At 68.2% G+C, this 24391-nt stretch overlaps 2 protein-coding genes across 2 annotated transcripts; one reads left to right on the forward strand and one right to left on the reverse strand.

Moving 5' to 3' along the window:
* The first annotated feature begins 1205 nt into the window (after positions 1 to 1205).
* GJD3 (gap junction protein delta 3) lies at positions 1206 to 1934 on the forward strand. Its single transcript, XM_051640074.1, has one exon. It carries the CDS (start codon positions 1206 to 1208, stop codon positions 1932 to 1934), a length of 729 nt encoding a protein of 242 aa, XP_051496034.1.
* Positions 1935 to 3211: 1277 nt separating this feature from the next.
* On the reverse strand, positions 3212 to 23283 carry RARA (retinoic acid receptor alpha). Its single transcript, XM_051640263.1, is given in 10 exon segments — positions 3212 to 3377; positions 3379 to 3517; positions 3785 to 3943; positions 4149 to 4353; positions 4436 to 4612; positions 4693 to 4853; positions 5720 to 5861; positions 5956 to 6104; positions 16143 to 16428; positions 23069 to 23283. Coding segments are annotated over 9 exon segments (1383 nt in total). The 5' UTR covers positions 16321 to 16428; positions 23069 to 23283; the 3' UTR covers positions 3212 to 3304.
* Positions 23284 to 24391: the final 1108 nt, after the last annotated feature.

A 24391-nucleotide genomic window follows, 5' to 3' on the forward strand; every position in this document is an offset into this window, starting at 1 on the left:
CGTCACCCCAAGTGTGTGTGGAGCTGTGTGTGCATGAGCAGACACCACGCTCAGTGTCCATTACAGGATTTTCTCTGTCACAGTCTCCCTGTCTGGGGCCTCAGGAACAGCAGGTGCTGCTGGATTGGAGCTGAGCTGTGGGGCACCAGCACCACCCTGGGCACTGCACGGCCCCCGAGGGGTGAGGAGGGCCCAAGGGTGACCTGTGCCAGCCAGGGCTCTGCTCCTGTTACCAGAAAAGGACACTGAGGCACAGGAAAGGCCACTGGCACTTCTCCTGGCAGTGCTGAGGCTGGCAGGAGCCCCAGCTGTGTCACAGAGGTTTCTTGCAGAGCATTGGAGCTGCCAGCATGTCTGACAGTGCATACTGGAGTTGGGGCAGCCCGGGATGGTCCCTGGGACCCTCCATGGCCCCGACAGCCCCAACAGTGTCACAGACCCCACAGGCACAGCCCAGCTTCAAGCAAGACCACTGAACGGGAGCTGTTGTGGCACCACTGAAAGTGGCCTGGGCTCTGCTGGGGCCAGGGTGGTGATGCCAGTGCTTGGCGTGGCTTTAGGGGGTCTGATTTCTGTGCCCTGGTACTCCCAGGCCCTAGGGACAGCACAGCATGGGGGTATTTCTGCATGGGTGGGGGCAGCCCCCCCTGCGCTGACCTGTGCCTTGGGCAGCTTATGGCACTAGGGCAGGGTCAGCATCTGCCCTTGAGCCCCCCCCTCCCTAGCAGAGCCAAGCCCTTCCCTCCCTCCCAGAGCCCCACAGCTGCTCTGTCGCTTTAAAAGGACTCCAGGCGTGGCTGTAGGACCGTCATCCCATCCCAGCCGGACAAGGGACCAGAGAGTCCCGGACAGCCCTGGACAGCCGGCGCCAGCTGAGCTGGCACGCCGTGGACTGCAGCCTCCGCAGGTACTGGGGCTAATCCCACTGGGCCCTGGGTGTGGGGGGCTCAGGGGATCTGGGGCAGGGGAACAAGGGATGGAGATGCTGCCAGTCCTGCCCAGCTGACATCCTTGGACCCAGCTCTGAGGTACAGCAGATGCTTGAGGACATGGCTGACAGCATTGCCCAGGCACCCTCCAGGGAGTAGGGATGGCTCAAAGCGGTTGGCACAGAGGGTGAGCTGGGAGGGCCGTGCTGCCCACTGGGGTCTGTCCCTGGGGGCACGACCCCACCCCTAGCACTGACCCCCTCCCGCAGCGTGGCCATGGGAGAGTGGGGCTTCCTGAGCTCGCTGCTGGATGCAGTGCAGGAGCACTCGCCCATGGTGGGGCGGTTCTGGCTGGTGGTGATGCTCCTCTTCCGCATCCTGGTCCTGGCCACAGTGGGAAGCGATGTCTTCGAGGACGAGCAGGAGGAATTTGTCTGCAACACGCAGCAGCCGGGCTGCAAACCTGTCTGTTACGATGCTGCCTTCCCCATCTCCCACTACCGCTTCCTCGTCTTCCACATCGTCATGCTCTCAGCCCCTGCTGCCCTCTTTGTCATATTCGCTGTGCACCAGGCGGCCAAGCCGGGACGCGGGGGGTCCCCGGGGCAGCGCGCCCGCCGCCTCCAGCCCTTCTACGTGGGCAGCGTGGTGGCTCGTATCGTGGCCGAGCTGGGCTTCCTGCTGGGCCAGGCGCTGCTCTATGGCTTCAAGGTGCAGCCGCTCTTCGTCTGCCGCCGCCGGCCCTGTCCGCACCGCGTCGACTGCTTCGTCTCCCGCCCCACAGAGAAAACCGTCTTCATCCACTTCTACTTCGTGGTGGGGCTGGTCTCTGCGCTGCTCAGCCTGGCCGAGCTTGCCCACCTCCTGCGCAAGGGCCCCCCGCCCCGGGCCAGTGGCTCCCACCAGCCACAGAAGCAAGGGCCAGCCCCTGGGCAGCCAGCAGGGACTGCCAAGGAGCCCTGCTGCCCCCCTGCCCCCCTGCTGCGGGGGGACCTCACTGTGTAGCTTGTCCTGGGAGGCCATCGCTGACACGAGCTGTGCCCATTCTCAGCCTGGTTGGTGCCCAGGTGGCTGTGGCTTTCCCTGCCGTGCTGGGGAAGCGGGGCCGGGCCGTGTCCCAGTGCCCCCGGTTCCTGTTGTGGGCGGCGGATGCGCCTCACCCAGCAGCAGCTGGAAAAAAAAATTCGGACAAAAGGAAAACAAACAGGTCCCATCCCTGTATGGTGGCGGGGACACCCCTGACCCCCACTGCCCCCCTGACCCACATGGGGAGGGCAGGGGGTAGAGCTGCACCACGTCCTGAGCCGAGGGTGTCACAAATACAGCCAGCGCTCTGCAGGCCATGGGAACATTCAGGCATTGGAGCTGGGAAAGGCAGAGCTTTGGAGTTGCTCATGGTGGGGATCCCAAATGGTTCTGCTCCAGCCCAGCCAGAGCCAGGAAGTGCAGAGGGGGGTTCCTGGCGTGCCCCCTGCAGCAAAAAGAACCCCCCCAGGACTTAGGGTGCCACAGCCCTGACCACGTCCCCCCCCCCCCCCTCCCCAGGCACCCTCCTTATCCCGGAACCCTGTGCGACCCCATGAAGAACAAGCCAAGCTTTAGAATAAATAAACTTTATTCTGGAGCCAGCCCTCCCACCCCGTCCCCCCCCCCAACATCCTCCCCGTGCCGGCAGGGCCGGGCCCCGCGAGGCCAGGGCTGGCACTGTCGTGTGCCCCTGCAGACCCCACCCCACCTGGGGGGCTGGGGCAGGGCCCGCCCGGCGCCCCCCAAGTCTAAAACCACTAAAATCTCAACAACAACAACAACAAAAAAAATTTAATAATAATAAATTGTGTGGTTCCCCCCTGATACCCCCCAACCCCGGCAGCGCCCGCCGTGCCCCCCTCCACCTGCACAGGCCTAAAAACCCCTCCAAACTTTTACAAAGGTTTTAAAACGTATTTATAGATATTTATAGATATTTATATATATATACTTTGCTTTCTTTTCTCTTTTAAATGACTCTGCTTCCTCGGCATGTGGGGTCTGGCCGGGTCCTCCCCGCTGGATGGCCAGGACTTGGGGGGGGGGCTCGGTGGTGGCGATCCCGTGTGTGCTGGTGCTGGTGGGGCCGGGGTGTCCCCGGGGACGAGGCCGAGGGCTCCTGCGCCCCTGAAATGTGACTCAACCAACGCGCTTCACCCGGGGCTGGGGGGGCCGGAGGCTGCGGGGCTCCCTGTGGGGTCCACTTCAGCGGGTGAGGGTCCCAGGGCTGCGCGGGCAGGGGGGCTGCAGACAGTCCGCCCCGGGGGGGCTGCAGCCAGGGCCGAGGCGCAGGGACCCCCTGACGTCCCGGCGTGCCGGGCTGTGTCCTGGTGCGCGCCGGGCGCGGGTCACGGCGAGTGCGTGGCTGGGCTGCTGCGGTTGGAGCTGGGGGAAAGGCTGGGGCTGCAGCTGCCCGGGGGGGGGGCCCAGGCTGCCCGCGCGGGGGCCACCCGGCTGCCCCCCCAGCGTGTCCATGCCCTCCGAGTTCTCCAGCATCTCCTGGATGAGGGGTGGCATTGATCCTGGAATCTCCATCTTCAGCGTGATCACCCGCTCGGCGCCTGTGGGAAGGGTCAGGGTCAGGGCACTGCTGGACCCCCCCCAAACCAGGACCCCCAAACCAAAACCCCTGGCTGTGCTCATCCCTGGGTGCTGAGGAAAAGGGACACGGCCAGGTCACCAGTGTCCCGGGAGGATGGGTACTGTGGGTATCCTCTCCCTTGTCCCCTCTGGAGGACACTGTGACCTGAATCACCCAAAGCTCCCCCCCGCGATGCTCCCGGGACATGGAACCACAGGCAGGTGGCTGCCCCCTCCCCAGTGCTCACCCTTGGCGCTGATGCTGCGGAGATCTGTGATCTTCATGAGCATCTTGGGGAACATGTGGGGCTTGTTGGGCCTCCTCTTCCTCACATAGATCTTCAGTGCCTCAAGCAGTGGCTCCTGCAGCTTGTCCACTTTGTCAGGCTGCTCCAGGTCCTGGCGGTCTGGGGTGGGGGGTGGGGAGACAGTGGTTAATGGGGAGCAGCACGCATTGTGTCATTTCCCCTTCCACCCCACGGGCATGGATATGATTCAGCTCCCTGTACTGGGCCCCAAGGGGGTCACTGGGGTGGCTGTGCAGGGTCTTCTTGGCCAGTTGTTTGGGGAGGCCAGGGGCAGGGGTCCGCTGGGGAGCCCCCCAGCACCCACCTCCGCAGATGAGGCAGATGGCACTGAGCAGCCCCGTCTCGGCGTCGTCCATCTCCAGCGGCAGCAGCTGGTTGGCAAAGGCGAAGACCAGGTCGGTGAGGGGCCCGAACCCCGCGTTGTGCATCTGGGTGCGGTTCAGGGTCAGCCCGTCCGAGAAGGTCATGGTGTCCTGCTCCGGCGTGTAGCGCGTGCAGATCCGCAGGATCTGGGGGGGCACGGGCAGGGGGCTCAGCCTGGTGTCCTCTCCCTGTCCCCATCCCCATCCACATCCCCAGCCCCGCTCTCACCAGGATGTCGAGGCAGGCGGCTTTGAGGAGGGTGATCTGGTCGGCGATGGTGAGCGTGGTGAAGCCGGGGAGCTGCTTGGCAAACTCCACCGTCTTGATGATGCACTTGGTGGACAACTCACTGAATTTGTCCCACAGGTCGATGTCCAGGGAGACCCGCTGCTCCGAGCTGTTGTTCTGCAGCAGGAGGCAGGGGGTGAGGGCACTGGGAGGGGCTTCCTTGCTGCCCAGCTTCCCCAGGACCCCACAACACTCACCGTAGTGTATTTGCCGAGCTGGCAGAGGGCAGGGAAGGTCTCCTGGTGGGCTTTGCGCACCTTCTCAATGAGCTCCTCCACCTCTGGCGTGATGATGTAGCTCTCCGAGCACTCCGGCTTGGGCACATCCTTCTTCTTCTTGTTCCGGTCATTGCGGACGGCTACAGGGACAACAGGGTCAGCATCACCCAGCCCCGCTGGCCCCAGTTCCTGCCCAGGGCAGGGCTCAGCCCCAGTGTGCTCTGTCCCCCCAGGGCAGGACGAGGACCCTGCCACCAGCTGCTAAATAAATAAGCCCCCCCAGTCACTAGGAGGCAATTAGGGGTGACAATGCACCAGGGTGGGGGGGGCACAGCCCTGCCCATGGGGACAGAGCTCAGCTCTGTGCTGCAAAGCCGACTCAGTGGAGAAAAACACCAGGGAGAGAAAATGGCAGCTGAGCCAATGTGTGCATCACAGGGCAGGCACTCCACAGGGATAAGCCTATGAGGGCCAGGAGGGGCCAAGACTCCCTCCCTTCAGGAGCTGGGCAAGCTGCAGCCCCTGGGATGCTGAACAACCCTGGCGGTGCCCAACCCCCCTCCCATCATCCACCAGCCCCCCCCCTCCCGGGGGGCTCAGGCCCCATGGGGCGGGCAGATGGGGCTGGACTCCAGGAGGCAGCTGCGCCCCAGCAGCCATCACCCCCTGCCACCCACCCCCGGCCACCCCGCGCCTGGGGGGTACAGCCGGGCACCATGACAACTGGCAGCAGACACCAGGAGGCCTCGTTAGCGTCATTTATCTCTGACATCATCCATCACACATCGCCCAGGCAACAGCCCGGCTGGGACACACACCCAGGGGGCCCCCTACCCCCCCCAGGGCCTTGCTGGGAGCACGGAGGGGGCTGCTGGGATGGCCCACCACACCCCAACCCTCCGCCTCTGGCTGTGCCCAGGCAGCATGTCCCCAGCCCTGTCCCCACCCTGTCCATATGCCCATCCCATCCCCACCTTGTCCCCATCCCATTCCCATCCGCACTCACACTCCTTGGACATGCCAACTTCGAAGCACTTCTGCAGGCGGCAGTACTGGCACCGGTTGCGCGTCACCTTGTTGATGATGCAGTTCTTGTCCCGGTGACACGTGTACACCATGTTCTTCTGGATGCTGCGGCGGAAGAAGCCCTGGGGACCCCGCACGCCCCGGTGAGTGCCTGGCCTGGGGATCGCGGGGACCCACAGGGCCGGTACCCCCAGGACAGGTGCTGGCAGCTCTCACCTTGCAGCCCTCACAGGCGCTCACCCCATAGTGATACCCCGAGGACTTGTCCTGGCAGACAAAGCAGGGCTTGTAGATGCGGGGCAGGGGCGGGGGCGAGGGCGGGCTGGGCACAATCTCCTCCGAGCTGGTGCTCTGCGTCTCCACGGCTGCAGGAAAAGCAACAGCGCTCAGGGCACGGAGACCCCCGGGCAGGGCTGGCACCAGGGGAACCCCCCCGCACCCCCCAATAGTGCCAGGGCTGGTCCCAGGTCTGGTGATCCCATCACCTCCCCCGGCACTGCCCAGCCCTGCCCGGCCATGGGGCCAGGTCACACAAGGCCGGCAGGGAGAGGACACGAGCTGGGAAGATGCAACTTGACATTTCCAGGCCACGGAGATGATGTGGAATTCAGGCAGAACAAAAAAAAAAAAAAAAAGACAAAAAAAAAGAGGGACAAGAAAAAAGCTGGGATCCCAGGAGCCCCCCGAGCGGGCACTGATGGTGTCGGCAGGGCCGGCGCGGTGCAGTCCTGGGGGGAGGGGGCAGTGCTGCACACTAATCCACACGCATGGGCACACACGCGTGCACAGTCTGGGGCTCGCCTGCTGTGCCCACTACCCCAGAGCCAAAGGCTTGGCCCCCCAGGAGAGGACAGGCATGTGGCACCCAGCCAGCACCCCAGGGCCACTCGAGGGGGACATCAGAGGCATCTCTGAGGGTCCCTGCAACAGGCAGACCCCCCAGCCACCACGTGCTGGAACGGCTCCACCAGCCCAGGGGATATGGACAGGGACCCCCATACCCTAAAACCTTGTGGTACATGCCTTCCCACCCCCCTCCCCCTTGCACCCTAAAACGTTGTGGGATTTGCCTGCTCCCCCCTTCCTGTACCTCAAAATCCCATGGGACATGCCAGCACCCTCCTGCCCTCCAGGACCCAAATCTGGCTCCCCCCACCCCCCCCGGATTGCCCAGGAGGTGCCAGGATCAGCCCCATCCCCACCCTCCAGCACAGGGCAACCAGGGGGGCTGGGGGGCAGCAGGGGGGCCGGCCCCAGCCCGGGGTGCAGCCAGGCAGGGGTTAAACGCTCCCCGGCTCCTCCGGGATGTTTGCGAATGTTTTTCTGCAGCCGAGCCAAGCGAACCAGTCAAACAGGATATTAAAGGCCGGGCCTGGCCCCCCACCCCCCCACCTTGCTGGCCCCTGCGCCCCAAAAAGGGCCCAAAAAAGGGCTCCACTACCTCCCACTTCCCCCTGGGGCCAGGGTGCCGTGGGGAGAGACCCTGGCCAGGGGCACCCACCCTGGAGCTGAGCTGAGGAGGGGTCCCACCAGAGGTGGGGTGCTTGGGGGAGGCATAGGAGAGATGTGGGGGGACCCCAGCCTGGCCGTGCCACCAGCCACTTGCCAAAGGTCATGGCAGACAGAGCCAGGAGGAGGGACAAGGGGGACAAAGCCACCCACAGCGCTCGTCCCCCAGCACAACAGGGACCAGTGAGGGTGCAGGGGTAGGAAGCAAGCATGTGGTGTTTGGAAACGAGCATGAGGGTGGGATATGGGTGTGCAGGGTGGGACAGGGCCGTGCAGGGTGGGATAGGGGAATGTGGAGGCGAGTGAGTCGGGCAGAGCTTCCCGGGCGGCACTGAATAAATCACCGCTGCCACTCGAGGGAGCGGAGCCATTAAAGTGACTGAGCGAACGTCGTCTATAATTTATCGCCTCTTTTATATAATTTAAGAACTTCCTCGTGGAGAGCTGCACTCGCAAAATGCAAATCTGACAAGATTTTGATGTGCTGGGTGCGGAGGGGGGAGGGGACCCGGCTCCCCCCACGCCATCCCCAGCAGGGCTGTGCCAACACCGCGGGAATCCCCTGCCACCGCAGCCACCAGTGAAAGGGACCCTCGTGCCACCATGGAGAGGATATGGCCACAGGCACAGCAGCCCCCTACCTAACCCCCTCCCCAGGACTCCCTCATGGTGGCACCAGTCCTGGGCACCCCTTGTGCCCCTGCGGGGCAAGGGGGGACACAGAGCAGCACCCAAAGGTGCAGAGTGGGCAGGATGGTGCAAATCTACTCTGTCCCCGAGGGGCTGGGTGCAGGAGGGGCCGGCTGGGGACAGCAGGGACCTCCCCTCCCCCAGCCCGGTCTCCGGGAGCAGGAGGGGCCCCAGCCCCCCGCCCAGGGAAGCGCAGTCCAGCTGCAGACCAGATGCTGCGGCTCTGCCGGCATCCCCGGGCGAACGCGCCGCCCCCGCCCGCGGCCCCGCCGGCCGCTTCCCGCCTGCGCCGGGGGACCTCGGGGTACCCCCACCCCCGGCACCCCCACCCCGGCCTGGGAAAGTGCCCTTGGGGCCACACCACGTGCCAGGGCCTGGGGGGGACCCAGGAGGCTGGGCTGCTGCCACCACCCCCACAACCACCGGCCACGGTTCCCAGGCCAGAGCAGGGATGGGTCCCTGGAGCAGAGGCACGAGGAGCAAAGCTCAGCTGGGGGCCACAGTGGGGCTCGGGGCACCCACAGGAGGGTAGGCACCCACCCATGGCCTTCCTGTGGCTGAGGGTCCCCTGAAGAGCAAGGGAGGGAGGGCAGGAGGGTCCTGAGAACCTTGAGCCATGGGGTGCCCAGGGCCATGATTCCCACAGGGCACCCCACCCAGGGGGTGCTGCCCCCGGTCAGCCCCTCACCACAACGCCACCTGCGAGGCCATCCTGTGCCCAGTGGGGTGGGTTCCTGCACACAACCCAACTCCATGTAAACCCATGAGACCCCCACAGCACTCCACAAAATGCCCTGTGGACCCACACATGCTTGAGATGCCTCGGTGGGTTCCTGCAAGCCCCTCTGCCACCCTCAGAAACTGCCCAGTGCCTCACTTTCCCCCGCCATGGCATGCCCAGGCCTCACTGGAGCAGCGGGCAGGGTCCTCGCGCCCCAAGGAGCAGCTCTTGCGCCTGTTCCAGCGAGTTTGTGTCCCGCCAGGCAGGGCAGCACCGGGCCAGCAGCCAGCACCGCGGGGCCAGCCCAGCCACAGCTGTCTCTGGGGAAACTGAGGCATGACACGGCCACCCCCGACACCACCGAGCCTTGCCATGGGCTGGCACCCCCGGGACTGGGGAGACACAGCACCTCAGCGTGATGCAGGGAGCAGGGCACCCTGCCAGGGAGTCCCGCCAGCACCCGCCGCCCACATGCCCGCTGGGTCACGGTCACAGTGACCAGAGCCCAGTGGTGCCCTGGCCCAGGCGGGGCCCCTGTGTGTCCCTCCAGAGCTGCCCGCACTGCCCTCCCGGCCGCGGCCCATGGGGAGGGGGCTCTGGCCTGGTGCCCCTCTCCCGCAGGACTGTGGGCACAGACAGAGGACGATGGCCCCCAGTCACCCTGCTCAGGACAGTTGGATCAAGCCCAGTGCTCAGGAGATAGCACTGGAGCCTGGGACACAGAGCCCCTGCCAGGCCCTGCCTGCTGTGGGGCTCCAAAGCCCCCAGCCAGCCCCCCACCATCCCCAGCTGCAGACAAAGGCCCCTCGAGCCGCACTCGGTGCCAGGGGAAAAGTCGAGCAGCCCCAAGACAATGGGGGGAGAGAGACAGTGGGGGCTGCGGCTGCAACCCCCCCCAAACAGAGCCTGACACGGGCATCACACTGGGCATTGCTGTGGGAAGGACAAACCGGCAGAAGGGAGAGGGGCTTGTCAGCCCCCCCCAAACCCTGCTGCACCCCACGGGAGGGCCCCTCAGTCCATACCAGGGTGACAGTCCCGCAGCACCCGGCAGGGCTCTCCCCAGGCCGTTATCGCCGCCGGCAGCCCCAGGGTGCCAGGCCAGCCCAGCCGGCTGCCTGCGAGGGGGGGGGGGGGTCGCGGGACGCCCAGACCCGCAGCACCCTGGCAGCAGGCACAAAGCACACAGCAAGGGTTCGGGTCCCCCTCAGGCCGGCCCACAGCTGCGGGTACGTTGCCTGTACCCCTGCCTGCCCCAGAACAAGGTGCTCACACAGCGCCCGTGTCTGCACATGTCCCCAAGGATGGCAGAGGACACCAGGCTGTGACTCCCCGAGGGACACTGGGCAGGATCCCGCCAGTGGGAGCAGGACTGGTCGGGCCCCCCTGCAGCACCCAGGGCTCCCCATTCCATGGGGTCAACCCAATGCCCGGTGGGGCTGTGGCAGGGGGGCCCGGGCTGTCGCTCCCCTTCCACCCGCACAGCAGCAGGCGCAGCAGCTCGGCGGTTAATTGGATTTTGTCGGAGCCCTTATCAGGAGGGAGCGAAATTCCCAGCGGAGCTGGAGCTGCTGCGGCCCCCGCGCGAGGGAAGGGGGTGCGAGGGGTGGGAGGGGGGCCCCGGCCCCCGCCTCGCCGGGCTCAGCCCCAGCCCGGCCGTCCCAGCGCCCTCCGAAATAGGACAAGGGTTGTTCATGGCGGCATCTGCGCAGAGCGGGGCCCGGCGATGGAGCCGGCGGGGAGGGCGCTGGGGCAGGGGCTGAGCCCGGCACCCCCTGCGATCGGCACCCAGCTCCCCGCTCAGCACCGCCCGCCCGCGGCCAAGCCCCCAGCACCCATTCCCGCACCCATCCCAGCATCCAGCACCGCACCCAGCACCCATTCCCGCACCCATCCCAGCACCCACCTCCCCACACCCAACCCCGCAGTGCCCCCCCCGCCCGGATCAGAGCCGGGTTTTGAGGCCGTTCTTCCCCCTCCCGGGCCGGGTTCCAGAACCGGTGAGTGGGGGGCCCGGCTACCCTCGGGGCGCAGGTACCTACAGCGGCCGGAGCTGCTCCAGGGCGGGGGGCGTCGGGGGGCCCCGCGGGGCGCCGGGGGGCCGCGCTCCGGCAGAAGGCAGCCCCGGCCCGGCCCGTAGAAATCCATCCGGAGGAAGGGGCCGGGAGGCAGCCCCGCCACCGCCGCACCCTCGTACATGGCCCGGGGCCGCGGTGCGGGGGAGGCAGCTGCTCCCCCGGTCCGGTGAGCGGCGGGGGCGGCCCCGGGGCGGTCAGAGCCCCCCTCCCCGGCAGCCGGGTCCCCGGGGCGCCCCGCGCCGCGCTGCCATGGCCCCGCCGCGGCTCAGCCGGGGAGCCGGGCCCCGCCGCTCCGGGCAGGCGGCGGTGGCGGAGGAGGAGGAAAGGAGGAAGGCGCAACCCCGCCGGCTCTGCGGCTCCGGCAGCCCCAGTCCCTCCCGACACCAGCCGCCTCCCCACAGCCTTAACCCGCTCCGCGCCGCGGGGCCGCCCCCGTCCTCCCCTGCCGCCGCCTTCTCTTCCTCCTCCTCCTCCTCCTCCTCCCCGCCCCAGGTCGGCGACACCAGACACGGACGCGCGGGGGGATACGGACACGCGGGGCCGGAGCCACGCGGGCATGAGCCAGGGGCTTCCCGGGGCCGGGGGGTCACGGCGGAGCCGAAGGGGTTGTGCCCGGAGCCGGGACGTGGGGGCACGGTGGGGCCGGAGCCTGCCCGAGACCGGGGTGGGGGGGCACGGCAGGGTCCGGGGCTGCCGAGGGCCGGTGCGAGGGCAGGAGAGGGCGCGCAGGGCCGGGGGCTGCCCGGAGCCCGGGGGGGGGGGGGGGGGGGGCACGGAGGGCCGGGGCTCATTTGCCTAATAGATGCGGGTGAACTGCGGGTGAACCCGACGGGGAAGGGCTCACCTCGCCCTGACCCCCGGCCGGTCCCCCGGGGGTGCGGGTGCGTGTGTACGCGTGTTTGCACGCATGTGTGCATGCGTGTGCATGCATGTTCCTGCTGCATGATGCATATAGTGCTTGTTGGCGTCCCCACTGCAGAGGGGCCCACGTGTGCTCCTGCTGCACTGTTGTGTGGGGGTGTGCATGCCCACGTGTGTGCATTCCTTCTGCACACACATACATGTGTGTGGCACCGTGGCCCCAGAGAGCACAGAAACAGCTGACTGTGTGCACGCATGTCTACATGTGCTATGACCCCACTGTGTGCACACCTCTGCTGCACACGTACATGTTTGCCTGTGGCCTGTGTGGGGTAGAGCGCCGCACGCTCCCCCTGCCCATACACACATGTCCCCATGGGAGGTGACACCCCAACCCCGGTGCCACCCAAGCAGTGACAGCACTGCCCGCACGGAGCAGAATCACCCAGCACGGCTGACCCCGGCCCCACAGCCCACACCCGGACAGGGACGGACACACGCCAAGGACACAGCTGGCAGGACAGGCCCTGGTGGTGCCACCGCCCTGCCACACTGGTCACCTCCCCAGTGCAGGGTCTCACCCTCCCACCCTCGCTTCCCATGGCACAGCACCACTGGCACAGCCACCACACCAGGCCCAGCACACGCCACAGTGGGAACACGACCTCAGCCATGCCAGGGGGTCCTTTACAGGGGAAGCCTGGGGTGCTGCAGCGAGTGTGTGTGAGCAGACACGTTAGCACACGTGTGTGCACATGCAGCAGTGCACACGCACGCACAGCAGTGCACACACACACAGCAGGGTGCACACACATGCTGCACATGCCAGCAGTCCCCCATCCATCCCAGTCCCAAAGTGAGCAGCTAGGATTCCCCCCGCTTTGATTTCCAGTCTCCCCCCACATCCCTCAAAGAGGTGGGAGGGGAAGGGGACAAAAACAACAAATAATACGAAAAAAGCCGAGAGCCGTTGTGTGCATGTGCGTGTGTGCGCAGGGCAGATCAGCAGCGCCTGTTTAAATAATAATAGAAAGTCAAAGGCTTTGCTTAGCCAGCAGGTTTCTGAACAAAAGCCCAGCGCTCCTCCAACTTCCTGCAGCGAACATGACAAATGTCTGCTTTGACTCATTTACCAGCGCTGGAAAGAATGTGGCTGCGACGGAGGGGACGGAGGGGACGCGGGCCGGTGGCACGGCACGGATGGGCCCTGCCAGGGCCGTGCCGTGCCCGCTCGCTGCCCGCCCCGCGCCGGCGGCACCGGGAACAAACCGAGATTTAAAAGAAAAAAACCAAAAACGCACAGCCAAGAGGAACCGGGCGAGGGGAGCGCCCCGCACGCAGCCTGCGGGGCGAGGGGCACGGGGACACTGCCACGTCCCACCACCCCGCCAGCAGCCTGGAGAGCCCAGAATGGACCCCCCCCCCCCCTCAGCAGGAGCCCCCCCCATCCCGATGCTCCAAGGAACACAAGATGTCCCCAGGGGCACGATGGAGACCCAGCCTGAAAGCCACCGGGACCCCACGGGGACGCCGCTGTCCCCAGGGTGGGCAGCTTCAGAGCACAGGGTCACAGGCTGTGGGGACACTCAGGAACCTCACGCAAACCCACCCAGCAGCCCCGGGGGACAGGGTGCCGAACCTCGGCCCCTTCCCCCATCCCCACGCCGGCACCTCGGGGCCCCGCAGCCCCCCCCCTTCCCGCCCGCCCACTTCAAAAGACCCCATTTATCCCCTTCAGCGGCTTTTGAGCGCAGCGAATTCCCGGCCGGCGCAGGCAGCCCCCCCCGGGCCCCCGTGACAGTGACAGAAAACCTCCGCCCTAATGGGCTTTCCCAGGCACAGGGGCCCAGCGCCCAGCCCACCCTCATCAATCTTCCCCGGGCGGGGATGGGGGGGCCGGGGGTCCCCAGCACCGCACCCCACAGGAGCTCCCACCCGCTGTCCTCAGAGGGCCCCCCCCCGCCGTCCCCACCCACCCGCGGCCCCCGGCCTGCAGGGAGCACGTTTTGCTCATTAATTTTTAAAAATTAATTAATTACGGGGCGCTGCGGGGGAGCGACTGCGGCGCGGAGGAAACCGGAGCCAGCGGGTAGGGTGACAGGCCGGGCCCGGCCCTGGGCCCCCCGTCCCGGCAGCCCCGAGCGGGGCCGGGGGGGCCCGGCTGCAGGGGGAGGGGGCCGCGCCGGGGTCCTGCTTCCCGCAGCCTGGGAACCAGGGCGGGGGGAGGAGAGAATTCGGGGGGGCTGCAGCCCAGCGAGCCCCTCGCAGGATGGTGGGTGGGATTCCCTCATGGCCCCCTGAGACCCTCCCCGGGCTAGTGCTGTCCAGGGGACCCCCGGGGACAGCCAGGCCCCACGGTGAGAGGTCACCAGAGCCCCTGGGGACAAGGGCACAGGGGCAGCCCTGGCACCCCCACACGCACCGACACGCGTGTGCACACCTGGCATCAGAACACGGGCGGCCTTGCACAGTGCGTGGTGTGCACACACGTGTGCAGCGCACGCGCGCAGTGCCTGGACCGGCGTGCACACACTGCCAGCTCCACGCATGTGCACACCCCCTTGCACAGGGCACACGCACACACCCCACAGCCCCCCTCCCTGAGCTTGCGTGCACACACGTGCACACTGTGCGTGCACACACGTGTCCACACACCCCACACCCACCCTGAGTGCCCCCCACCACCATCCCCTGCCCACCCCAGGGCCCAGCGTGGGGCAGGGGCTCCCGTCCCCGCCCCGTGGGGGAAACCGCAGCTCTTGGGGGGGTCGGGGGAGGGCAGCACCTCTGCTCACTTCCCCTTTGCCAGGCACTCCCAGTCACGGCACGAAGGGCCGCGCTGCAGCCAGGATGGTGGTTCCCAGGTCACCCAGGGACACTCACCTGGGGCTGGGGGTGCAACAGACACTCCCCCCTGCCGCACCCGGGGCAGTCCCCAGCACCAGACACAGGATACGGCCGATTCCCTTTCCTTGGGCCAGGGGCAAAGCGTGGAGCACGTCGGGGGACTGGATCAGCATCCACAGCTCCCACGCAGCACCCCCAGCCCCCCCCCAGCCCCATCTTGGCACCCACGGCCCCAGCAGGGCAAACCGGGGCCGGGGGGAGCATCTGCACCCCTAGGAAGGCACAGCTGGATCGGCCCCAGGGCTGCACAGCTGCAGCACATCTGGTGAGGGCAGGATGGCAGCTGGGCCAGACACACTTGAGGAGGGGGTGGCTGTACCAGGACCCTCCGGAGCCCCCCCAGCTGGGACACAGACACCGGGGGCACACCACAAATAACACAGGACCGAAACAAACACGCACCCACCAGGCTGAGATGGGGGCTCGGGAGGCTGACACAGCGCACCCACTCACTGCGTCCCCCTGGGAAGGACAAAGGGAAACCGAGGCAGAGTTCACCCCCCACCATCAACCTCAGGGCACCCTCCAACACCATCCCCAGCGTCAGAACCGGGGGACACACAGTCGCCCCCCCTCCCAGCCCGTTCCCACAAGGCCACGCGGCGGGAATGGCCCCAGAGCCAGCGCGGGGGAGGGGCCCCACCCGCCGCCACCCAGTCGCTGAACTGGTCCCACTGGGTCCCACCGCCGCCGGGGCGGCTCCGGCGGGGGACAGCGCCCGCGGCCGGCCCTGCCCGGGCCTGCACCGTCCCCCGGGGCCAGGGATGGGACGGAGGGGGGCCCCCGACACACCCCAACCCAAGGGGGCCTCCCCGACGGCGGGTGCCGCAGGGCACCCATGGCAGCACGGCGCGGGAACAGGCATGGGTGCCCATCCACAGGGGTGCCAGGGATGGGAAAAGGGTGTGGGGAAATTGAGGCACGCCGTGAGGCCAGGCTGAGGACCCCGGCCCGGAGCCCACCGCCAGCGGCTCCCAGCTGCCGGCACGGCGGGGCGGTGATCGCCAGGGCCATGATGGACGACCCTGTCAGGGGGAAATTGAATCAAGAGCAGACGCGATGAACGCGATGATTTGCCTTCATCGCCTCCCCCGCGGCAGCCCCCGCGCTGCCGCCGAACAAAGAGCCACCACGGGGACACGGTGCAGCATCCGCCCCCACCCCGGCCGCCGTGGGTGCCGGGGACGGTGACAGCCACCCGCCCCCTTAACCAGGGCCAGCTGGGCCATTAACAGCCAGGGTATAAACACACCATTAATGAAAGCGGCCGCACAGCAGCAATTAACGGACACACACCCCGCCGGGTGTCACTGCCCACTCCATGCCTCAGTTTCCCCAGCAGCACCACTAATGCAGACACACAAGGGGAAAGTGCCTGGCACTTGCCTCCCACCAGGCACTGAGCTAGTGCCCACCAAACATATCACCCCATGGGTGGGTGATGTGATGGCCAGGAGCAGGAACCCCCCCCATCAGTGCCACCACTACAAGGCAGGTTACAAACTGCAGCCGGAGCAGCAGCCTGGGCTCAGCACCTGCACCCCACACTGGGAACAAACCCTGGCATAGAGGTCCCCACACCCCACACTCTGGCACCGCAGGTCCCACCACCCACCCCATGGGACCGTGCTACTCACTGGCAGGTGAGGGGGTGCTGTATCCACTGACGGGCAGCTGGTGCTGGATGCCAGCCAGGGTGCTGGGTGGTGAGAGCCCCCCCAGCATGTGGGGGAAGAAGAAGGCGTAGGGAGGCACAGGGTAGCCATTGAGGTGCCCCCCTCCAGGCGTAGGGCAGGAGCTGCTGTTGCTGGCCATGGTGGGGGTCTCTGGTGCAGGGGTGGGCTCTCAGGTGCGGGCCGAGCAGGGCATGGGGCCCGCGGGTGACCCGCTGCCTGGTGGCTGTCCTCGCTGGCTGCTGCAACACTGTGGGGAGCAAAGAGAGGGGTCAGCAGAGAAACTGGGGTGCCCGGCCCCCACCCACCAACCGTGCTTCAGTTTCCCCAGACCCCCTACCCCTACCCCAGGGTCCGCATCCCCTCCCAGCCCCAGGAGGGCGCAGCTGGCTGGGCCCAGCGCTCCCCTCGAGATTAACGACGATCCCCCAGATTAACGGCACCGGGACGGCGGGGACCGGCAGGCGCAGGGCACTAATCCTGGCTTAGCGGGCGAGGGGGCAGGGTGTGGTGTGGGGACACCGCGGCCCCACGGGGCAACCCCTCGGGCCAGGGGCTACGTGACAGCCCCAAACCTGCTCCCCCAGGCCTGGCCAGGCAGCAGTGATGCCTGGCGGAGGTGGAAGGGGGCAGCCCCCCTTGCCCCACCTTGGGGGGCTGCGGGGCAGCTGGAGGGGGGGGAAGACGGGCACACCGAGGTCCCCTGAGGACAGTGGCTCCGCTCCAGCCCAGCTCTCTGCTGTCACGGCCGCACGTCCCTGCTGGCTCCGCTCCCCCCACGCCTGCACCGAGTGCGAGCAGGCTGAGCCGCGGGGCAGGAGGGGCTCACCCCCGGCGGGGGCTCAGCCCGGCCGCCCACCCAGGGCTGGGCTCTGCCCGTCGGGACGCGGCCCCCGCCCCGCGCCACGAGCCGGACCGTGCCGCCAGCTCCCGTGCCAGCCCCGCGCGGCACAGACCCCACGGCCCGGGCCAGGCCGGGTGGCGGCGGTGGGAAGGGGGGCACGGGGCTTTCACAATCCCGGGCTGGCTGTTTATTTAAGCGCTGGCGCGGGGCCCGGCGGGGGCTGTTTATTTGCCGAGAGTGCTGGCTCCCGGCCCCGCGGAGGCGGAAAAGGATCCAGAGGAACAAGGCTGGGCCGCCCGGCGAGGCTCTGGGGAGGGGCCGGGATGGGCACGGCCCTGCCCGCCCCCCCAGCACCCAGCTGGGTGCACCAACTAGAGGCAGGACCCCCATCCTCCCAGCTCACAGATTCCCATCCTCCCAACACCCACAGCCCTGGCGTTGCACCCCACCCTGGGGACCTGCCTGCGCACCCATAGGGGGACCAACAATCCAGCTGCCCCCAGGGTGGGCACTCAGCAATGGCTGGGGTGGAGGTCACTGCCCCCCTGGCACAGGGAGCCCAGCTGGGGACTGTAGTGCGTGTGGGATTCCCATGGGACACTGTGCTGGACACTGGGTCAGCATCCGCTGGGGACTGCAGCTCAGCCCTGGGGATGGGGACAGACCACAGGGACCCTGTGTGATGCCACTGGCCCCTCCCAGTGCAGGGGGTTGCCTGTGGCCCCCCAGCCAGGCCATGGCCCCGAGCCGCGCTGGGCAGGGGGAGCAGAGGGGAGGGAAGCGCGGGAAGAACTGTTTATGTCTGCCGGTGCCAAGTGCTCGCCGGGCACCATGCCAGCCGCGCCGGGGCCCAATTACTCAACCCGCTCTTGGCCCCCCCAGCACACCACTGGCCTGGGACCGAGCAAGGACAGCACCACCAGCCTGGCCACTGTGCACCCCCAAAACAGAAGGCAGCTGCCAGCCTCCCGGGACCAGCTACAGCCAAGAGGATCTAAGGGGGCTAGGAGGGTTGGGGGGCCTGACTGGCCCCACTTCTGTGAGTCTCTGTGGGGACAAGGAGTTGCAGCCCACAGGAGTCCCCACAGGCCCCTGCGCCAGCAGAGACCCTGACACACAGCTGCTTCCTGACTAGGTGGGTCCTGGGTGTCCCGAACAGGGGTCCTGCTCCCAGAGCACCCCCAGGCCAGCAGCACGGGGCCAGGGGCCGCGCAGCCCCTCGGCAGGGGCCCACCCTCGCCCTGCTCGGCGCCTTTTCCTCCAGTCCCCAGCAAGAGCTGGACAGGGCCCGAAGCTTCCTGGAATCCAGCGCCTCGTTCCAGCCCCGCGGAAAACAGGGCCGCGGGGCTCGGGCCAAATCCCAGCCACGAGGAACCTCCCTCCCAGGCCGGGGGTGGCCCCTGGCCCCTGGGAGCAGACGGATGCACGGACACACAGACCAGAGCCATTCCCAGGGCCAGTAGCAGTGCAGCTGGGGGGACCATGGCTGCCCAAAACAATCATTACTCCAAATCGGGCCACAAAACCCACTCCACACACTCAGATAGGCAGGACAGCACCGGCACAGCTCCTCCAAGACACCCTTTCCTCAAAGGCAGCCCCCAGCTGTGACCCCGGGCTGGATTTGTTGCCCACACCTCGGGCAGGGCCACATCCTGCTCCCCTGTCCTGGCACAGCCAACACAGATAACCACAGAGTGGCAGGGATTGCACCAGAACAGCAGCACAGGAACAGCAGCACCAGGACGGCCCCCAGCCCCAGCCCACAGACTCCCCAGTGCAGGCAGCCTCCCCAGCCCCAGTGCCCATGTCACACCACCAAAGCCAGTCACGCTTCCTGCCAGGGCACACAGCGATGCCAGCGCCCGGATGCAACGCGGATGCGACATGCTGGTGAGCGGGGGCACCGCCCTGCCCCCCCACACACACAGTGGGGGCAAGCAGGGCCAGGGCTGCTCCGGGGTGCCTGGCAGGGTGGTGGGCAGTGACCGAGCCCTTCCTGTCATGCTTGCGGGCACCGCGCTCCAGCCGCAGCTTCCCCTTGCTGCTCTCGATTCCCGGGTGGATAGGTTTCAGTTCAGCCCTGGCCCTGCTGCTATAGCCCCTTGCCACCCTGGACCCCCTGTCACCCTGCTCCTCTGCCACCCTGCTCCCATCACCTCAGAACCTGTCACCCTGTTCTCCTGTCACCCCAAATCCTGCCACCCTGATCCCCTGCCACCATCACCCCAGAGCCCACAACCCCAGCCCCTTCCGGTCCTCTCTGTTCCCCAAATCTGGCAGGGGTGGCTGCTGCCCGTGTCCCCCACCCTCACTGGGACAGGTCACAGGGCTGCCCCGGTGCCAGGGGCAGAGGGAGGGGGTGCCATGCCCCCCAGGCAGGGGCCCCGCTCAGCTGCAGCCTGCCGGGCAGGGCAGGAAGCCCGCGGAGCAGCTGTGCGGTCACAGCCTGCGGTTTCCTCGCTGCTGTCAGCGCCCAGCCCGGGGCAGCCTCACACGCAAGGCCAAGGACCCAGCTGTCCCCACCGCCACCAGCCCCCCTGGCTCCCCCTCAGCCTGGCCAGCGCAGCGCAGAGGGTGAGCGGTACCGCCCGGCTGGGCCACCAAGCAAGACCCCCTCCCTGTATCCCCACAGCACCTCAGCCCTGAGTCACCGTCACGTTTCTCACGTCCCCGGGCAGGCGTGAATCATGGCCCAGCCCGGCGGCAGGGCCAGCGCCGGCAGCACACGCTTGGCACAGGCAGTGTGCACCAGAGCCGGGGCTGCCCATGGCCCCTGTCTGAGGGGGTCTGAGTGTGCTGGGGCCAGTGTGGACCCCAGGACCTGCCCACTGCTCCAAGGGCCAGCAGCGCACCCAGGTCAGTCCCACTGCAGGTCCCTGGACAGCACGAGTGTCCCCACATGCTGGCACCCACACCCGGTTCCCCAGCTTCCACCAGCACAGACACAGGGCCAGGGACATGGCACAGGCTGGTGGGGACTGTCTCCCCAGCCTCCCTGCTCCATGGGGACACACAGGCACCCCAGGGAGCAGCCACTGGCCTCACAGCGTGGGTCCTTGCCTGGCACCCCCACGTCCTGCTGTCGGGTGGGAGCCACAAACTGAAATTCCACCTGTCGTGGCTGGGCCGGCTCCGGTTACACCGGGAACGCGCCGCTCCGGTTACACCTCCCGCACCCGCCACCAGCCGTGCCATTCTTCTGCGGGAACAGGTGCCCCGGCCCCCGCCATGGGCCCCGGGCCGGGCACGGCTGTGCCACGCCACCACCAGCACTGCCCCTGGGGTGCTGGCTCACAGAGCCCAAAGCCCCACAAGACAGCCCAGCAGCATCCTGGAGACCCCCACCCACACGGCAAGGCCACCCCCAGGACAAGGCTAGCCCCCCATGCCGCAGTGCAGCCCTGACCCCCGGGATGAGCCCAGGGAAGCGCAGGTCCCGCAGCCCCGCTGGGGGATGTCACGGTGCTGGGGGTGCCCTATCCTGGTTCCCTGCAGGCTCCCGGGAACTGCACCAAGGCAGCCGCTCGCAGCAGCTCCCGGTTGTTTTTAGCCCTGGATGCGGCGCGCAGCCGGCGCCCTGGGAATGGCGTGCCGGGAACAGCACGGCCCCAGACAGCCCTTTCTGGCTCGGCGACAGCCGGCAGACAAGTGCAGCTGGCTGCACCGCCGGCCGCGGCACGGGGCCGCTCGGGACACGGCGCCCGGGGCCAGCGTGGGTGGATGCACCGGCACCCCCGGACACCGGGATTTGGTGGCACCGTGCCCCCGGCTTGGGCGGGCTCCCAGGGGCTGGGATCAGGCCAGGGACCTGGCGTACCTGGGGGGTCCAGGCACCGCGACCCACCGTGCCGGCTGCAGGAAGGGGCGCAGACGTGTGGCAGCGCCATGTCCCCTGTCACAGCCCGGCAGCCCTGGCTCAGCCAGGGACGACGGAGGCCGGGACGGGCGCACGCGGCCCCTCGCCGGGCCCTGCCACGAGCCACCCCCCGCTAAGCCGCCTCCAGCCGCAGGGAGATTAACCCATTTTCCGTAATCAGCACATGTGTCACCGCAGATATGATCGCGGGCCCCCCCCCCAGCGCCTGCCGGCACCGCAGCCCTTCCCCCTGAAGGTGCTGGCACTGCCGGGGGAGGCTTGCAGCACAGGGCTGCCCCACAACGTGGGGTGCCCATGGGTGCCAGGAGTCCCCGGGCACACGCTGCAAGTGACCCACAGCTCCACCAGTCCAAGACCTCCCCAAGATTTGCTGCAGGAAGACCCCAAAAAGGGCCAGGGGGCTCCAAAAGCACAGCCAGGCTGGCAGCGCTGGCATCAGCGCAGACCCGTGTCCCAGGGCACACTCTGCCTGCAGCCGGCGCAGCCGAGGGTAGCACGTCGACACACCAGAGCCTCCTGGTTATAAATAGAGCCGGGGCTGGTGAATCCCAGCGCCGCAGGGCAGGCGGCGGCACCAGGCTCGGCAGCCGCGATGCTGCCACCAGCACGGGGACACGGCGGCCGTGCAAGGACAGCCAGGAGAAGCCAGGCATCCTGGCTGGGACGTGGCACCTGCGGGCACCAGGCAGTGCGGGATGGGGCACTGGGCCTTGCCCTCTTCCTGGTGCTCGCTGGTGGCAGCCATGTCACCAGGGGAGATGCTGGTGGCAACTGTGTCACCTGAGGGGACAGGGAGTAGTGGATGAAGGAGCTGGGCACCTACTGGCATCCCTGACACAAGCACCCGCGGGGCCACCCGTGTCCCCACCCTGCAGCAAGGTCACCCCCAAGGGCAGGGCGCGGGGGCCCACGGGTGACATATGGCCCAGGAGCAGTGGCCGCGGGGCCGCTAAGCCACCGAGCCGTCACCTGCTAATCCCAGCACGGAGCCACCCGGAGCCACCAGTGCCCCTGGCACCCCCCCTGGAGCACAACACTCGCCCCCCACAGTGGATCACCCCGCATCCCCCACTCAGCACCCACCAGGCTGTGGGACAGTCCCTGTCACCCAATGAGGTCAAAGGTCAGAGGCACAGATTGAGGGGACACCCCAGCTTGGGGGTCTGCTCAGACAACCCCCTTCACCTTGGGGGGCTGCTGCCCGGAACGAGGGGTGTGCCCCTCATCCTGGGGGCACCCAGTGGGGCAGCCCCCCCCCCCCCCACTGCAGGTGCCGCTGCCAGGGGACCGTGGGGGGCTTCACCGCCCTCGGCCGGGTGCAGCAGAGCCCCCGCGGTCCCCCGGCAGCGGCGGAGGCCGTCGCCCACCCCCCCGGCTCCCCCCTCCCGGCCCTGTCAGTCGCGGAGAGCGATGGCTTCCTCCGCCCGCCGGCCAGGAAACGGCGCAGACGCCGCTCCCGGACCCCCACCTCGGTGTCGCCCCCCCCCCGCACCCCGAAAAGGGGAAGCGGTCCCGGCCCCCCCAAACGGCGACGGGGATGGAAAGGGGGGAGGACGGGGATCCCAGGGGGGTATCGAGCTCTCTACCGGTGACCCGGCCCCCCGGGGGGGGGAATCGCAGTCCCCCGCATTGAGGATGCTCAGAGTCCTTACCGGGGGGTGGGGGTCGGAGGCGCCCAGGCAGCCGGTACGGGTTGCACCGGGAGAACCGGTAACCGAGGTACGGGGAGGGGGGGGGGGGGGGGTGAGCCCGACACCGCCAAAGCCGCGATTCGGAACGGGGCTGGAGGGCAACGCTCCCCCCCCTCCGGCGCTCACTGCAGCCTCGACCAAGCGGGGGCCCCCACCACCGGGACGGAGAGAGGGGGAACCCCCGTTACCGGCGGGGGATCCCCAGCGTTGCTTTCGGGGGGGGGGGGGGGGGGGGCGCCCCACTGCCCTGGGACTTCCCCCCACCCCCCAAGCCACCCCTCCTGGGGTAGGAGCTCCAGAAGCCCCTCCCGGGGCGGGGACACCGCGACCCCGCCGGTAAGACCCTCCCCGGTTTCTTGCACCCCCCCCCGCCACACCGGCACGACGTTCCCCCCCCCCCCGCCCCGCAACCACAGCACCGGGAAGGCGGTAGCGGGACCGCAGCACGGAGGCGCACCGGGGGCCCACTCCTTACCTTAATCACGGCGACTTCACACACCCAAATCCTTAACACCGGGGAGCTCCCGGTGGCGGCTGCATGGCGGCGGCGGCGGCGGCGGCGGGGGGGCGGCGGAAGCCACGGGTTTGGAGAAGGGAGGCGGCGAAGGGGGGGGCTGAAACGACGACCCGGCTTAAGAAGTGAAGAGCGAACCGGGGGGGGCTTAACGAGCGGCGGCCGCGGCCATTGCGAGTCATGTGCTCGCAGGGAAACTTTACCCGGGGCTGGGCCGGGCGGGGCGGCGGCGGCGGCGGCGGGGGGGGCAACGGGGGCAGAAGCTCCGCCCCTCCCGCCGGCCCCGCCCACGCCCCGCCCCGCCAGCCAATGGGGCGCCGAGGAGGCGGCGCCCCATTGGCTGGCGGGGCGGGGCGTGGGCGGGGCCGGCGGAACATCGGAACCCTTTGAAGTCCCCAGAAGGCGGAAGGGGGTGCGCGCGCCGCGCGGAGCACGGCGGGGGGGGGGGACGGGCGGCTCTTAAAGGGGACGCGCAACCGCAACCTCAACTGGGTGCTCCCCCCACTCCGGTGCAAGGGTCGCACACGCGTGTCTTCTTCCCTCCGCCCAGTCGGGATGTTGTGTCCCCCACCGGGGAGAACTCAGCAGTGAGGAGTTGGGGCAGGCTCAGGGCGCAACCATTGTGGTCCTGCTCTGTGTACCCCCACCACACACACAGCCTGGGTGACTGTCAGACCACCACTGTGCCTCAGTTTCCCTCAGCAGAGCGAGGTGAGACACTTCAGGAGCACCCAGGGCTGCCGGCCCCTTCCTCAGCACCGCGCCGCGGCGAGGCCCAGGCGCCGGCGTGTGCTCAGCCCAGAGGAATGTGCCAAATCACTCCCAGATGTGCATGGTGGACAATCCACCGCCCCCTCTGCAGCCCACCGGGGCGGCCACCGGGCACCGGGGACCCCAGGCTGCCCCGCCGTGGGGCCGAACCCACTGCTGGATGGATCCTGCCCAGCCACAGGGCCCTGCGGCCTCGGGGTGCTGAGGTCTGGCAGGGCGCGGGCAGCCCAGTGCCAGGGTGTGAATGGGGCAGGGCTGTGTCCCCGATGTCCCCAGCCCTTCGAGGCCCCACAGCTCTCACCGCGCTGTGGGGCCCGGTGCCAGGGTCGCGCGGGGTCCTGCCCCGCACCCCCAGCCCCAGTTCCCCGGCAGAAGCGGCCGAGCGGAACGGGGCTGTCAGATGGAATCTGGGTGCCGGTGGTGACGGCGCGGCAGTGGCGGCCGTGCCCGACACGTGGCCGCTTATGTAAGGAGAGTGCAAGGGAGGACAGGGGACGGCCGGGGACACCGCCG

The sequence above is a fragment of the Apus apus genome, chromosome 25 (assembly GCF_020740795.1).
Source record: "Apus apus isolate bApuApu2 chromosome 25, bApuApu2.pri.cur, whole genome shotgun sequence".
NCBI classification, from domain to species: Eukaryota; Metazoa; Chordata; class Aves; order Apodiformes; family Apodidae; genus Apus; species Apus apus.